Source organism: Globicephala melas, chromosome 2 (assembly GCF_963455315.2).
Source record: "Globicephala melas chromosome 2, mGloMel1.2, whole genome shotgun sequence".
Lineage (NCBI taxonomy): Eukaryota > Metazoa > Chordata > Mammalia > Artiodactyla > Delphinidae > Globicephala > Globicephala melas.
In genome coordinates, this window is record NC_083315.2 from 152148190 (window position 1) to 152165745 (window position 17556).

Genomic DNA, 17556 nt, shown 5'->3' on the forward strand with positions numbered 1-17556 from the left:
AAGATACCTTAGTGAATAAAATGGAAACAAAATAGAATTTTTACAAGTCTGCCTTCTTTCTGTCACTGGCGAACAGTATCAGCCTCTGTAAGTAGTGGATCACAGTGAAGACTTCGATAAGGTTGAATTTTTAGACAGAAATGAAAATTAGCACAAGAATAAAGGAAGTCAGTAGTGGATTTAAAGAGTAACATAATAAAATAAGCTGTAAGGATATACTGTACAACACGGGGAACATAGCAAATATTTTATAATAACTATAAACAGTATAACATTTTAAAATTGTGAATCACTATATTGTACACCTGTAATTTATACATTATACATCAACTATACTTCAATTAAAAAAAGAGGGCTTCCCTGGTGGCGCAGTGGTTGAGAGTCCGCCTGCCGATGCAGGGGACACGGGTTCGTGCCCCGGTCCGGGAAGATCCCACATGCCGCGGAGCAGCTGGGCCCGTGAGCCATGGCCGCTGAGCCTGCGCGTCCAGAGCCTGTTGCTCCGCAACGGGAGAGGCCACAACAGTGAGAGGCCCGCGTACCGCAAAAACAACAACAACAACAACAGAATTGTATGAAAATCATCCCTAAGGAGATTTACAAACTGTATTTCATAGAAACTTTATCCGAGATAAAAAAACCCCAGAAGAGGTCAGTTCCTGATGAGCAGAAAGGCAAAAAGAGATACATAGAATGGCTCCAACTTACAATATAAACACAGTGAAGAATCTCATGACATGCTTGTGTGTATTTTTTTCTCAATAGGTAATATATGCACATTATTCAAAATTCAAAAAGCATAAAAGTATACAGTGAAAACTTCCTCCCATCTCAGTCCCTACCTCCAATGTTACTAGGTTTTGGATAGTCTTCCAGAGATATTTTGCATTAAAAAAGTGTGTACGTGTGTATAAAAAGAATATATATATACTTTTTCACACAAATAATGGACATACTAGACATGCTAGCATACACGTTGTTTTTTCTACTTAACATCTCAGAGACCTTTCCATAACTATACATAAAAAAACTTCCTCATTCTTTTCCACAGCTGATTAATATTTCAATGGCTGGATATTCCATAATTTATTTAACCACTTCCCTATTGACATTTATGTCCTTTCTAATCTTTTTTTTTTTTTTTTTTTTTTTGCGGTACACGGGCCTCTCACTGTTGTGGCCTCTCCCGTTGCGGAGCAACAGGCTCTGGACGCGCAGGCTCAGCGGCCATGGCTCATGGGCCCAGCCGCTCCGCGGCATGTGGGATCCTCCCGGACCGGGGCACAAACCCGTGTCCCCTGCATCGCCAGGCGGACTCTGAACCACTGCACCACCAGGGAAGCCGCTTTCTAATCATTTACCATTACAAGCAATGCTATAATAACCTTGTGTCTGTGTCATTAAATAGGTGTGTGATCTATAGGATAAACTCCTGGAAAAAAATGGATCAATGAGGACATATATTGTAATTTTGAAAGATATTGACAAATTGCCCTCCATAGCATTTGTATCAATTTCCACACCCCTCAGCAATACATGAAAGTTTGTGTTTCTGCACACCGTTGCCAACATATAGTGAGATATTGAACTACCCAGCATAGTTAACGATTTTCACTTCCCTTATTGTGAGTTAGGTTGAGCATCTTTCATATGTGAAGAGCCACTTCTCATAGCATCTTAACAACTTAATGTATGCAGGGAAAAAAAAGTGAAAAGAGATATTGCTTTTGATTTTTAAGGTTAAATATATTCGCTAAACTATGTAAGAACTACTGGTAAAACAACTTGTAATTGGATTCAGAGAGGCAGGAAGTAAGAAAAGGAGAAAGAAATATATGTTTATTTCCAGAAGTTTAAAGTGTGGAAGATGCAGTCCTGTTTTAAACAGAGAGAAAACAGGGCTTCCCTGGTGGCGCAGTGGTTGAGAGTCCTCCTGCCAACACAGGGGATGCAGGTTTGGGCCCTGGTTCGGGAGGATCCCACATGCAGCAGAGCAACTAGGCCCGAGCTTCACAGCTGCTGGGCCTGCACTCTAGAGCCCGTGAGCCACAACTACTGAGCCCGCGTGCCTAGAGCCCGTGCCCTGCAACAAGAGAAGCCACCGCAATGAGAAGCCCACACACCGCAACAAAGAGTAGCCCGCGCTCGCCCGCCACAACTAGAGAAAGCCCGCGTGCAGCAACAAAGACCCAACGCAGCCAATAAATTAATTAATTAATTAATTAAAAAAAAAAAACAGAAACCCAAAAACCACTGGGGCTCTTTGGCATAGACTTCCACTCTTTTGCTCCACCTAATATAGTAACCACCAATTTTTAAATTTTAATTGAAATCGAAATAGCCACAGATAAGCAACATTTCCATCACTGCTGAAAGACTTATTGCACTGCTCTAAGTCCTACATAAGAATAATGAACAAGTTCACCTGACCTGTTTGCAGTCCTTGACGTCTACATGCATCGATAGCTCTCAGGGTCATATATACCAGACCAAGTTCTGCTCACTTCAAGGTCATAACAGATTTTGCCCTTTATTTTCCCCAAAGCTCCCTAAACTTAAAAAACAAACAAACAAAAAAACGATGAAAGAAAGAAAAGCCCTGTTCTTAAGTGATGTAACATATGCCTCAGAGAGTTTCACTATATAAAGAGTGATCTCTCTCTCCTCTTGGGAACTGAAGGACCCAGGTGCCCCCAAATAAAAGACTATTAAAAACAATTACAGTTCATAAAACAACAAGAACACCATGACCAATGGAGAGCTTAGTTCAGAAGAACATCAACATTTTTCTTACTTTATTACCAAAACCGCAGCTGACAAACACGAAGACCCTCCAAAGGTATTCTTTGCCTAGAATACCTTTAAAAAACAAGTCATGGTTATTCTGGATAATTATAAATTCCTGCTTTGAAGAACAAGACACATTGAAAAAAATCAAAACCCTTAATTCAATAACAACTCCAATCTCACTTCTTATTGCTGAGAGAATGACACAAACCTCTTTTGTTGTTATTGTTGTTTTTGGCTGCGTGGCATGTGCGATCTTATTTCCCCAACCAGGGATCGAACCTGCTCCCCTGGCACTAGAAGCACGGAGTCTTCAACCACCGGACCACCAGGGAAGTCCCCCGAAACCTCTTTTGATTTCATTCTTAGGCCTCTATTGCTTACTCATTGGATCATTTTCCAGAGGAAGGTGGCAGAAAGATCCAATCAAACAAACTGCTAGTTCCAAGCAGTGTTTTGAGTTTACTCCCAAGCCTATACAGCTCTGAGTTAAGCCAAATGCATGCTTTGCACACCACTTTGGAAACCCAGCTGAACTCTAACTCATGGTTTCTCAACAGCTGCACTACTGACATCTGGGCCAGATAACTCTTCATTGTGGGGGCAGTTCTGTGCATTGGAGGCTGTTTAGCAGGTTCGCTGGCCTCTACCCACAAGATGTCAGTAACAGCGCTTCCCCTCCTCCCCAACCCAAGTTGTGACAATCAAAATGTCCCCTGGGAGAGGCAAAATCGCTGCTGGTTGAGAACAACTGCTTTCACCTAAAGAGCATTCTTGATATCTCAACCCTAATTCCTCATATTCATTTGATGCTCCTTCAAACCTGTTGAGACTTTGTCTCACAATCCAGCAAATATTTACAGAACCTCTAGGACACATCAAGGACTCTAGGAGAGAAACAGACAAGATAGATTCTGTCCTTACCCTTAAGCTGGTTTCTTGGGGGTACGTACATAAAGAATTGTAATAGGGACTTCCCTGGTGGTCCAGTGGTTAGGACTCTGTGCTTCCACTGCAGGGGGCGAGGGTTCAATCCCTGGTCAGGAAACTAAGATCCCACATGCCGCACGGTGTGGCAAGAATTGCAATAAAAGACACCCAATTATATAAAGTTTTGAATGGTCGATTTTTCTTCCTGGGTACTCTCATCTTACCAAACTAAAAACCCCTAGACAGCAAAGACCGTAACCTGCCCTAGAATGCCAATACTTGATTAATGGCCAATAAAAATAAAAATAAACTATTCTGAACTTCATCATAACAAGGTGACAATTTCAGACAGACAGTAAAAACTCCACACCTAACTTGAGCAAATAAGTTAACTTCTCTCAGCTGTAGTTTGTTCTTCCATAAAATGGGGAGGAAATGACTGTTGACAGGATTAAGTCAGATAATACAAGGAAATCTTTTTCCACATTCTGGCACAGAGTAAGCATTCAATTAATGTAAGCTATCATTACTATTATTTTATTAGCTATTTTATTAGCAACAAATCTTACCTCAAGGGGAAGAGCTTGCTCTGAGCTACAATAACAAACCCCTACATGACATAAAAGAAATCAACACTCACCCTGTTTTCTGAGGGCAAGAAGAAGAAAGTAATCATAAGTATTTCCATCAACATCCTGGGAGGAAAATGTGAATGCAGGAACCAATTACAAGGTTTGGGGGTGGGGGGAGAGACACACTCAGAGACAAACCCACTATCCTCCAATACATTCCTGGACTATTCTTAAGACCTTTCTGTTTAAAATGCTTGGGTATATTTGCCACAAGGATCTAAAGAGGAAGTAAAAAAAAAAAAATCCTTAATTTATAAATATTAACACATGCAAGGGACAGATGTTTATGAGACTTCCTAAGTGTTCATTTGCTTAATCGTTCAGAAAGTATGCTTAAAATTTCTATTGCTATAATGTTAAATACATGCCAGCAATTCTGAATTTACTACAAAGCATAAGAGTTCATAAGAAGGAAAAAAGACAATTGTTAGATATTTTAAAGTAAGAGAATATAAAGTCACATGAAAAAGCTGGGTGATTCAAAGCTTGTGGGTGTGTGTGTTTGACCCAAGCAGCATTAGGAAATGGGAGATATTTAGGATAGAAGTAAAAGACGGGGAAAGTCACCATACCCGGAGATACACATCCAGGAACACCTCCTCTGACAGCACGTGGAGTTTCGGTGAGCAAAAACAGACCTTATTCTCATAACGGATAACACCGGTTTACTGTGTACCGTGGCTTAGGCACCAAGTGCCTCATACATAGTGGTCCATGCAATCCTATAGTGCCCACATTTTACAGATGAGGAAACAAACACAGATGAGTGATTTGCCCAAGTAAATTCAAGATTCACACTCCAACCCAGGCATCATGGTACCACCTCTACCGCTATACTTCATGGTGTCTATTTTAATTTCAGAACTGGAAATTTAATTTTTACTTGCTACTTAGTGAGCCCAGTACTCTCCCCCTACCTACCCTTCCGTATTTCAAATGAGCATCTTTTTAGTTGCATCCCGTGTGGTGATGATAAGGAGGCTCGGAAGGTAAGTGTAATCGCTGGACACTTTCGCCTTCGGACACTGACAATGAGGTAATCCACACGGAGGAACTAGCGTGGGTGGAAGTAAGACAGTCTCCGGAACAAGAGGAGGGTCCCGGAGAATGAGGGAGGGTCGCCAAAGTTCCTATTTCAGCCCCGATTTCCTGCCTTGGCTCTGGCCGCTATGTTCATTCAAAAGACCCCAGAGCCCACCTATTTCCAACTGCGCTTTTCATCTCGCCCACTCTAAAAGGCGGAGAGGATGGATGCGAGGTGAGGCGCGGGGCCCTATATGCAGGCAGGCTACAGCAAACGGGATTCTGGACAGAGGAAGGCGAGGCTGCCTATTCGGATGGGGGCAGAGAGGCGCGTGGAAAGGCTGGGACCTGGGACAGAGGTGAGGATCGGGGTGGGGAGCCAGAAGCAGGGGCAGCAAGGCCGGTGGGGTCGGGGTTGGCAGGCAAGGAGTGATGGGCAGGCGTGCTGAAGGTGAAGAGGCGCCAGGGTCAGAGATGCCCTGTCACTACCATCCGGGCTGTTCTGCGAAAGGAAGCGGGGCAGGAACCAAGGCATTTCGAAACAGGAGTAGAAAATAATCTCGAGCGAAGACCAGGCCCGAAGGATGGCGGCGGCGGGGGCGGGAGTCGCGGCCCGGGGGAGCCAGGCCCGGGCAGGAGCGAAGGCAGGGTCTCCGCGCGCGAAGGGGCTGCCCAGGCCGGTCCGCTCCTCCGGGCAGCGCGGGGCAGAGCGCGGCCGAGCCTCGCACCGAGGTGCGGGGTCCCGAGGCCAGCGGCACCCACCCGCCGGCGCCCGGCCTTGCGTACCTGAGGCGGCCGCCTGGCTCCCCTCCACTCCCGGGCCGTCCCCGACGCCGTGCGCCGGCCCTCGGCGGGCTGCAGGGCTCCAGACGCCCGGCCCCTCAGCCGCCCGCCGGTCCGACATCTGCAGCCCGCGTCCGCAGCGCCTCCGCAGCCTGCCGCAAGTGGCTCCGGAAAGAGCCGAAGGCCCAGCGCGCCGGGAAGAGCCGAGCGGAGCCCGCGGGCCGGAAGGGGCAGCGCGTCGGCCCCGAGCGGTCGCGAGAGCTCTGGCTAGCGGAGGCCTGCGACGCAGGCTCGGGGAGGGTTACTGCGTGCTTATGATCGCAGGTTTTTAAAGTCAGTGCTTGAAAGAAGAAACGAAACCTGGGCAAGATTCAGTGAGACCCGGCCGGAAGTCGTGGTATCCATAGACACGCTATCGGAAATTGGGGTTGCTAGGAGGCCTGGGCGCGTCGGCTAGTCTGCGTCACGGCTGAAGTCCCAGAAGGTTACGATTCCGGCCCCGGTGAAGATGAAGACCTGCAGCCTGAGAGACCAAAACTTCAGTCTCTTAAGGTGACTGAAGATGTCGAACCAGGCAGCATGGAAGAGGCAGGGCCAGAGCTGCCTGTAGGGACTGACCAAGAGCCACAACCAGAGACGCAAGAAGAGGGCTTCAAAGAGGAGACACCGGCGAGTGCTAAGAATATACACCTACGTCTGAAACCCACCTGGACGTCCGAGGAAGAGGCTCCCCAAAAGTCCAAGACAGACATTTCTAGCGAGATTGAGCTAGGGATTCCCAAAGAGGTAAAGTCGGAGACATCCAGACAGATAGAAGTAGAGCTTTTCAAGGATTTGGAGGTCCTTGTGGACGAAAAGCATGGGGAGCCAGAGGAGGAAGCCAAACCAGATGTCACAGAGGATATGCTCATAGAGGCAGCTAAGGAAACAGATCTAGAGCTACGAAAGGAAGCCGAGTCTGAGGTTCCAGGGGCCACAATCAGTGAGACAAGATTAGAGTTAGTAGAGGGGACCAAACTAGAGGTTTGGGAGGAGTCACTTAGAGAGCAACATGGAAAGACGGGTCTGGAACCTACAGAGCAGACCAAACCGGAATTTCCAAGTGAGAAACTAAGAAGATCAATTGAAGAGGCAGATCTTCAGCCACCAAAGATGACCACACCAGAGATTCCAGAGGAGACACAAAGTAAGTCACCTGAGGAGAAAAGGACAGAGCCACATGAGCAGGCCATACCAGAGTTTCCAGAAGAGAAACCAAGTATGTCTACTGAGGAGACACAAAGAAAGTCAACTGCAGAGAAAGTTCTAGAGCCACCAGAGGACACCAAATCTCCAGATCAAAAAGAGAAGCAGAAAAAATCAACTGAGGAGACAGGTCTAGCACCATCACAGAAGTCCAGATCAGAGGAGACACTAGGAGAGTCAACTGAGGAGCAAGTTCCAGAGCCACCAGAACAGACTAAACCAGAGTTTCCAAAGAAAGAACCGAGAAAGTCAACTGAAGAAACAGGTCAGGTGCCACCACAGAAGATCATACCAGAGGTGCAAGAGAAGACACAAACAGAGCCAACTAAGAAGATAGATTCAGAGTTACCATATAAAGCCAAACCACTACTTAGAATAGAGACATGTGTAGAATTTGCCAAGGAAGATAGGCCAGAACCAATCAGACTTAAGTGTTCTGTAGACAGAGATGAGCCAGAGTACTCTGACTATCAAACAAGAAAGTTGTTAGTAAAAGAAACTAAAGACGTTTCAAAAGACTCTGTGTTAGAGTCTCTTCCAATAAGTGAAGTAGACTCAGTGAATATAGATTATGAGTTTTCTAAAGAACTCCAAAATCTGTTTCAGTTTTCTGATACCAATTATGAATTCTACTCATATTACTCTGAGTCTCAGAGGGATTTAAAAGAGTCCTCTAATGAAAAGAAAGATCTGTCCCCAGAGTCAGTGACACTGGTACCTAAAGATAAAGAAACGCAGCCAAAAAAAAGTACTGACCTACAATTTGAGTATCTTGAATGGAGCCCAGAGAAAGTTGCAGAGTGGATTTGCCAGCTAGGCTTCCCTCAATACAAGGTATACAAAAATAACATTTTTTGAAATCGTATACTCTCATTCCTCTACCTCTTATTCCTCTATCCTTACCTGAGCTTTTGCATCTTCACTAGAAGGAGTGTAGAAGAGGCATGGACTATGGTAGTAACTTGGATTTTAATTTTGGCCTTTCCACTGATACATATTTGTATATTGGGAGAGGAAGGAAAGGTCACGTTTGTTTTTCCTATTCATCACAGTGATTATACTTCTCTGCAATCCTTGAATAAAGACTAAGAAATTTATGTAGGTTTCTTTTCATAGAAATCTGTATTTCCAAAAAGATTTCATCCAAGGTAGACTTTTTGGTACTTTGTTAGGTTGTTTTAGTAGCAACTCCCTTAACTTGAACTTGTACTATTAATCTTAGTGTCTGCCCCAAATGTGTTATACGTATCATGATCACCTAACAGTACTAATTTATATAGCCAATTAACCAAGGATAGTTTTCTTTTTTAAATAGGGTGAATCCTATTATTTCACTGCCAACTGTGTTCCACAAACAAAACAAGATCTGAAATCTTTGGTACCACTGTAGTTAAAAATGTAGTTGAAGCAAGAAAGAAGCACTGGTTGTATCGTGCCAAAAAAAAAAAAATTAAGCAGCAGTGTGAAATTTAATCAAGAGTTTAGATGGAAAATATGTGGGATTATTAAATTACAATTTTTTCTCAGTACAGAGCTAGAGACAAATATGATTTATTTATTCCTCCTCCCCTCCCTCCCTCTTTCCTTCCTTCCCACCTCCTTTTCTCTTTCTTGCTTTTTTTCTTCCTGTATTTGCCATACATCTTTTGAGTAATGTTCTCATTGTACTGACAGGAGTGTTTTACCACAAACTTCATCAGTGGCCGAAAACTCATCCACGTAAACTGCTCAAACCTCCCTCAGATGGGTATAACAGATTTCGAGGACATGAAGGTGAGTTGTGTATAATTTCCCACTAGAGCACTGAAACAGTGCTACCACCTCAAACCATCCTCCTTTTATTCCAACGTGGCCTCCAATTTCTCCCAAAGGTGTTATCATACCCCTAGTTTCCCAGGCTCAGAGTGGTTGCTTCCTCTCTTTCCTTTGATCCCCACAAAGATCCCAAGAACTATCAGTTCCTCCTATAGCATCTGGTTTTCTGCATTCCCACTTGTTCAGACCTTTATCAGACCTTACTAGAATGTACCAGTAGCCTGCTTTTAGCCTCTGTCTATAGGCCCTTTGGATTCAAGGACCCTGCTTTTAGACTTTCACCTTCCAACTATTTATACAGCATACTACTCAAAGCTTCTTTGGATCCCCTCTACTTACAAGGTAGTCTCAACTCCTCAGCTTAGGATTCAGGCCCCTCCACAAGTTTTCTCCCACCACTGTTCTCTCACCTGGTACTCTTCTATGTGAATCTTCTGCTTCAGTCTCACAGGTCCAGCTCACACCTCACAAACCTGTCTTGTGCATTCTTCCCTCTACATCTTTGCTCAGTTCCCTGCCTCCCCCGCAAGACTAATATGAATCTTAACCATCCCTCAGGACCCAACTCAATTCTCATCTCCCCATGAAGTCTTTCCTGATCTTCCCAGCCCACAGTAACCTCTCCTCCAAAGCTGTCATACATTTTATGTCTCTAACACCTACAGAACTGACTCACCTTTCCCTTTGTTCTTCCTACAAAATACTAAGATGACAGAGAATGTATAGGTGAGACTGGTGAGGGGTGCAGGAAGAAAGAAACACTAATTTTTTTCTTTTCTTTTTTCATGGAAAGACATTTTAAATATAGCAGTGTGTACATGTCAATCCCAAACTCCCAATCTACCCCTCCCCTCCCCGCTGGTAACCATAAGTTCGTTCTCTAAGTCTGTGAGTCTGTTTCTGTTTTGTAAATAAGTTCATTGTATCGTTTTTTTTAGATTCCACATATAAGCGATATCATATGATATTTGTCTTTGTCTGACTTACTTCACTTAGTATGATAATCTCCAGTTCCATCCATGTTGCTGCAAATGGCATTATTTCATTCTTTTTAATGGCTGAGTAATATTCTATTATATGTACCACATCTTTATCTGTTCATCTGTTGATGGAAATTTAGGTTGTCTCCATGTCTTGGCTATTGTAAACAGTGCTGCAATGAACACTGGGGTGCATGTATCCTTTTGAACCATGTTTTTCTCTGGATATATGCCCAAGAGTGGGATTGCTGAATCATATAGTAGCTCTACTTTTAGTTTTTTAAGGAACCACCACACTGTTGTCCATAGTGGCTGTATCAATTTACATTCCCACTAACAGTGTAGGAGGGTTCCCTTTTCTCCACACCCTCGCCAGCATTTATTGTTTGCAGATTTTTTGAAGATGGCCATTCTGGCAGGTGTGGGGTGATACCTCATTGCAGTTTTGATTTGCATTTCTCTAATGATTAGTGATGTTGAGCATCCTTCCATGTGTTTGTTGGCAATCTGTATATCTTCTTTGGAGAAATGTCTCTTTAGGTCTTCTGCCCATTTTTTGATTGGGTTGTTTGTTTTTTTGATATTGAGCTACATGAGCTGTTTGTAAATTTTGGAGACTAATCCTTTGTTAGTCGCATCATTTGCAACTATTTTCTCTCATTCTGTGGGTTATCTTTTCGTTTTGTTTATGGTTTCTTTTGAGTTAAATTAGGTCCCATTTGTTTTCTATTACTCTGGGATATGGATCGAAAAAGATATTGTTGCAATTTATGTCAAAGCGTGTTCTGCCTATGTTTTCCTCTGTTTTATAATAACCAGTCTTACATTTAGGTCTTTAACCCATTTTGACTTTATTTTTGTGTATGGTGTTAAAGAATGTTCTGATTTCATTTTTTTACGTGTAGCTGTCCAGTTTTCCAGCACCATTTGTTGAAGAGACTGTCTTTTCTCCATTTTATATTCTCACCTCCTCTGTCATAGCTTAGTTGACCATAGGTGCATGCGTTTATTCCTGGGCTTTCTATCCTGTTCCATTGATCTGTATTTCTGTTTTTGTGCCAGTACCATACTGTTTTGATGACTGTAGTTTTGTAGTATAGTCTGAAGTCAGGGAGCCTGATTCCTCCAGCTCTGTTTTTCTTTCTCAAGATTGCTTTGCCTATTCGGGGTCTTTTGTGTCTCCATACAAAGTTTAAGATTTTTTGTTCTAGTTCTGTGAAAGAGAAACACTGATTCTTCTCACCTGGCCAAGGGAGCACTGGAAACCACTATCCTGTCTTTCCCATTTATAGTGATGCACTAGCTTGGTAAAAAGGGGAGAGAAAGTCAATCTTATTTATTCTAGGGACAAGCTAGACAAGATAGCACTTGCTTCAGCTTTCTGTCTTAGAAAATAATTCACAAAATATTTTAAACTATTCACTCCATCAAGTGAACAAAAGAACTCTGTGATAAATATTTGGAGAAGAATATAGATGAATTGCTTATTCCTTTCATATGCATGATTTTATGTTACAAAGTAGAGCCTTATAAGCTTAATAATATCTCAGGAATTTTATTACACCTGCCTTATTGCAAGCTATTTAAATAGCACAAATTCATAACAACATGTCAGCAATTGTCACTGAACAAAAATATATATTTTTTAAAATTTTCAAATGATTTTAGTTTTACAGAACAGTTGCAAAGATAGTACAGAGAGTTCCCATATACTCTCTTAAAAATATATATTTATTTATTTTTTGGCTGCGTCATTCTCAGTTGCAGCACGTGGGATCTTTCATTGTGGCACGCAGGCTCTGTAGTTGCAGCACTTGGGCTCTCTAGTTGTGACGCATGGGCTTAGTTGCCCCACGGCATGTGGGATCTTAGTTCACTGACCAGGGATTGAACTGGCGTCCCCTGCATTGCAAGACCAATTCTTAACCACTGGACCACCAGGGAAGTCCCCCATATACTCTTAACCCAGCTTACCCTAATGTTAACATCTTATGTAACCATTTATCAAACCATTTATATATTTATCAAAACTAAGAAATTAACACCAGCACGGTACTATTAAACAAACTACAGACTTTATTCAGATTTCTGCAATTTTTCCACTGATGTCCTTTTTTCGTTCCAGGATCCAGTTGGGGATACTATCTTGTATTTAGCTGTTATGTTTCCTTGGTCTCCTCCAATATATGGCAATTTCTTGATCTTTATCTTTCATGACCTTACTTTGAAGAGTAGTGATCAGGTATTGTGTAGATTTCCCTCAGTTTGAGTTTGTCTTATGTTTCCCATGAGATTATGCTTTGTGGGGAGAGTATCACAGAGATGATGAGCTCTTCTCATCTAATCATATCAGGGAGTACATGGCATCAATGTGATTTATTACTGGAGATGTTAACTTTGATCATTTGGTCAAGGTGGTGCCTGCAGGTTTCTTCACTACAAAGTTACTGTGTTTCCCTTTTCATATTCTATTCATTAGAAGTGGGTTGCTGAGTCCAGTCCATACTCAAAGAGAGGGGAATTAAGCTCCACCTCCTGGAGGGAAGAGTATCAAAGAGTTTATGGACATACAGTAAATACCACAGTAATAGATATACTGGGGGAGGTGGTTTGAGGCTATGCAAATTACCTGTTTCTTAAAGTTTTGCCCACTAATTTTAGTATTCATCAGTGTATCTTGCCTGCATCAGTTATTACTATGTTGTTCTAATGATGATTTGGTTTCCTCATTCCTTCCATGTTTAATTGGAACTCTGCTTAAGGAACTCTTCTGTTTAATTGTCCCTTCTTCCCTATTTGGGAACTCTTTCAGTTTGTCTCCTGTGTCCTTTTGACATGTTCCCGTTATTTCATTTTATTGTTTTTTAGCATTTTCTGGCACTACACTTTACTTCAGACTCATTTTCTATTTTCCTTGCTACAGTCCTAGAAGCAGGCATGTTTCCAAGGAGCCCTGGTTGCTTTTATTAGAGAATGGTATTTAGAAATTAAGATGTGGTCACTAGTTGTGCTTGTTGCTACTGAGGTGTTACTGCTTCTAGGCACTCTCAGCAGAAGGATGTAGGAAATATATGTATAATACTAACCCATGTATACACAAATATTTATCTTATTTCTGTAAGCATGTGTTCGTACTGATATCCCTGACTCTAGTCCATCACCACAGGGTTCATACTAGCTTTCATCCTTCCTACTCCCTACCCCACTTTGCTTCTTTATAACTTCTTTCTCTGACAGTGAGAAACCTGGCTCTGCTTATTTATAAATATGTATCCCTATAAGAAACAAATTTACCAAAAGAGTACAGTATTTGTGTACGGTTCTTTTTGTCATTAGCCTTACACTAACTAGACAAAGCACTGTTTTTCAAAGTGAGTTATTTAGGTCAGCTCCTTTCTTCCCAGCCCCCTTCAGTGAGATTATGTCTTAATTTGTAATAAAGTTAAGATTCATCTGCGCAGAGTTTATATTCCATCATGGGTTCCTACAACATCCTGGCTTTTAAAATTTTTACCTGCAGTAAAGTCACTCTTTTTAGTATACAGTTCTGTGGGTTTTGACAAATGCACAGGGTCATGTATCCACCACCACAAAACTGTATAGAACGATTCTATCACCCTAAAACTTCCCGTGTCCCCACAGTAGTCAGCCTATCCCTCCACCTAATCCCTGGCAACCATTAGTCTGTTTTTTGTCCCTATAGTTTTTCCAGAATGTCACACAAATGAAATCAAATAATATGTAGGCCTTGAGTCTTGCTTCTTTCCCTTAGCAAAATGCATTTAAGATTAATCCACACTGTTATATGAATCAACAAGCAGATCTTAAGGACATTGTACATCTGCTTTAATAATGGTATTTTACCTATCTAAAATGTACTCCTAATGAGCAGTTTTGCATCAGGTTAAGAATTGTCTGTGGTGTGAATTTTCCAGCCTTGTAACCATGGCCAGTAGTTTTAAACAAACAAAAATCCATTCCACATACTCCTTTGACTGTGTTCTAGCAGCAATTTCACGGACTACATTCTCACCCAGAGGCAGAATATGAATTCAAATAGCAGTGTTATAACAGACCTGCAATTAAAACTAGACTTTGAAAATGCAATGACAGTTTAGGATACCAAGTGGCATGGTACTCAATGAATACAAAGTATGTTTTAGAGACACTGAAATTGTGGCAAAAGATATTTTAAAAGAATATGCAAGTATAGGCACTAATAAAATAACTGGAACTTTAATGTCTGCTTTTTAGTGTTTGAGATTTCTTTCCAGGCAAATAAATTGAATAACTGAGTAATAATTTTTTTCTTAGTTAACTGAGTCCCTTATAAAGTTATTTATTAACCTTCCTAGAGAAAGTCATGGCTCCTAATCTGAACATATTATCTGCTCATATCATTGGTCAAATTGCTCAGCCAAGAAAAAGAAATGAACCCATCCGCGGCGATCTGATGCAAGGATCTAGAAACATCTTTAAGTGGCACTTTTAAAAAGATAAATCATGTGATGTTTCTCTTAAGAACTGTGTTTTGATAATGCCAGGGTAGGAAGCCTTTCAATGTGTTATCTTGTTATTATTTCCCCATAGAATTAGCTTAAGGGGTTAGCATTCAAGAGGTCTAGGAAACTAAGTAAAACTTACTTGATTTAGTTGTATTTTCAGGTTAATCCCATTAAAAAATTATCCTTGCATTACAGGTAATTTCTCAGCATACCCGGGAGCTACTGGGAATTGAAGAGCCATTATTCACACGCTCCATCAGCCTTCCCTACAGGGACAATATTGGCTTATTTTTAGAGCAAAAATGTCATAGTGGAGTTAAATCTGATTCCTTGACCTTGTCTGAATTTGTGCAAGCAGTGGGATTACAGGATTATGCTCCAGAAATAACCACCCCTGAAGAGGATGCAGCATTATGTTCCATTGAACCATAGGGCAAGCCGTTTCACTTAGCTTGAAAATCAAATTATATTATGTGGGGGAAGAAGTGTGGTATTTCTGCATTTTCTTTTTCTCTTCATTCAGGATCAGAGTTAGAACTGCTGGCTCCATTCCTAGTTCTGCCACTGACTCACAGCACCTTCCCTTTATTTGTGTGTCAATTTAGTCCCTTGTTAAAACAAAGATAGCAATATTTCTCTTTCTGGGTAATTATAAGAATTCCTGATAAATTCTAGTACTTCATCTGGTAGTAGGAGCACGATGGAGAAACAGACTAAAATTAAATCACCTGCCAACCCAGATAATCCTCTTCATAAGTGCAGACAAGGAAACAGTTGTATTATTGAATCAGCATAAAATCAGACTGTGATGCACATTACAGGCAGGCCACTAAAGAGATTGCCAAGACAAGGAAATCTCACCCTTCTATATAGCCAGGCAGATATAATCCATTATTTACATGTTGACTGTCTGTATCCAAAGGAAAAATAAAAGTTCTCATATCTTAGTGACAAACAGAAAGTTACTCCCTGGAGCCAAGCACTTAGGCTAAACCCCCAGCGTCAGGGAGACAAAGCGCCATCCTTCTAAATGCCCGCATTTCAAAGAGGCGGCTCCAAGGGCCCCTCCCCCAAAAGACGGTCCCGGGATGGAAAACTGGCAGAAAGTTTATTCACCTTTTTAGAAGAGGAGCATACATCTCAAAAACAGAGAAAAACGGTTCATATTACAAGTTTTTAAAAGGAAATGTGTTATGCTGTTGGTGGGAATGTAAATTGATACAGCCACTATGGAGAACAGGATGGAGGTTCCTTAAAAAACTACAAATAGAACTACCATACGACCCAGCAATCCCACTACTGGGCATATACCCTGAGAAAACCATAATTCAAAAAGAGTCATGTACCAAAATGTTCATTGCAGCTCTATTTACAATAGCCAGGACATGGAAGCAACCTAAGTGTCCATCAACAGATGAATGGATAAAGAAGATGTGGCACATATATACAATGGAATATTACTCAGCCATAAAAAGAAACGAAATTGAGTTATTTGTAGTGAGGTGGATGGACCTAGAGTCTGTCATACAGAGTGAAGTCAGAAAGAGAAAAACAAATACTGTATGCTAACACATATATATGGAATCTAAGGAAAAAAAAAAAAGGTCATGAAGAACCTAGGGGTAAGATGGGAATAAAGACACAGACCTACTAGAGTATGGACTTGAGGATACGGGGAAGGGGAAGGGTAAGCTGTGACAAAGTGAGAGAGTGGCATGGACATATATACACTACCAAACGTAAAATAGATAGCTAGTGGGAAGCAGCCACATAGCACAGGGAGATCAGCTAGGTGGTTTGTGACCACCTAGAGGGGTGGGATAGGGAGGATGGGAGGGAGGGAGACGCAAGAGGGAAGAGATATGGGAACATATGTATATGTATAACTGATTCACTTTGTTATAAAGCAGAAACTAACACACCATTGTAAAGCAATTATACTCCAATAAAGATGTTAAAAAAAAAGGAAATGTGTTATGAAAAAGGAGGGGGGACGTTCTCATTCCTTTTTGGCATCAGAGAACAAAATTTAAAAAATTTTTTTTTTTTTGCGGTACGCGGGCCTCTCACTGTCGTGGCCTCTCCCGTTGCGGAGCACAGGCTCCGGACGCGCAGGCTCAGCGGCCATGGCTCACGGGCCCAGCTGCTCCGCGGCATGTGGGATCTTCCCGGACCGGGGCACGAACCCGTGTCCCCTGCATCAGCAGGCGGACTCTCAACCACTGCGCCACCAGGGAAGCCCTAAAAATATTTTTTTAGATTTGTATTTACCTGTTAAAACAACATGGCTTATAGAAGTATATCATTGACCATGGACTAGGGTCTGGGGTTTGTTTACAAGGCGTTTTATGTGGTAACTCCAGACTTTTATAAAATGAAATTCAGACCAGAGTCTGCCTGTGACTGGACTGTTCAAAAGAAATTAAAAATACTTGTTGCTTGAATGACTCCAATTCCACTCTAGTTTTATAGACTAACTTCTCTTTCTCTTCCCAGCCACCCTTCTTAATCCTAAGAACCACTGTAGGGCTACCATAATCCAGAAGGGCAATGATGTACCCTATCCAGTTCCTTACATCTGAATGAATAGTCAAAGGAATCCATTTCTTTTCCTACTGAGAGAAAGAACAGTGCCTCAAATTAGCATTCATGTCACGTGTTAATGTTTGATGATGAAGCTAATTTTTTCCCAAGTGGACTAGCAAAATTTTATCTTATACCATTTAACACCATACCATTGAGTCTGCTTCGCTCACAAGCATGCAAAAAAGAAAAATGTAAATGATTTACCTAAGACCATGGTGGTTTACATGTAGAGTGAATGGTTTTGTTCCAAAGCACTTTAGCATTTGGCAA

General features: G+C 41.8%; 2 protein-coding genes across 6 annotated transcripts in view; one reads left to right on the top strand and one right to left on the bottom strand.

Moving 5' to 3' along the window:
- Positions 1-6535, bottom strand: part of TMED8 (transmembrane p24 trafficking protein family member 8) — a 33061-nt gene extending 26526 nt beyond the window's left edge. Inside the window, exon 1 of one of the 5 annotated variants that reach the window (XM_060295113.2) lies at positions 6516-6532. Coding sequence is in view for 2 of the 5 variants with exons in the window: in XM_030831882.3 (XP_030687742.1) it covers positions 6159-6276 (118 nt within the window). In the remaining 3 variants the exon portion in view is untranslated. The other 4 variants (XM_030831887.2, XM_060295110.2, XM_030831882.3 and 1 more) reach the window with 4 other exon arrangements.
- On the top strand, positions 6470-16513 carry SAMD15 (sterile alpha motif domain containing 15). The gene is made up of 4 exons (XM_070045041.1): positions 6470-6475; positions 6591-8234; positions 9075-9173; positions 14896-16513. The coding sequence occupies exons 1-4, from the start codon at positions 6470-6472 to the stop codon at positions 15130-15132; spliced, it is 1986 nt and encodes a 661-aa protein (XP_069901142.1). The 3' UTR covers positions 15133-16513.
- The last annotated feature ends 1043 nt before the right edge of the window (positions 16514-17556 follow it).

What these genes read in the sequence shown, in the direction of transcription:
- SAMD15 (XM_070045041.1), top strand. An exon ending in TAGGCTTCCCTCAATACAAG is followed by an intron (nt 8,235 to 9,074) that starts GTATACAAAAAT and finishes TTGTACTGACAG; the next exon opens with GAGTGTTTTACCACAAACTT. An exon ending in CAGATTTCGAGGACATGAAG is followed by an intron (nt 9,174 to 14,895) that starts GTGAGTTGTGTA and finishes CTTGCATTACAG; the next exon opens with GTAATTTCTCAGCATACCCG.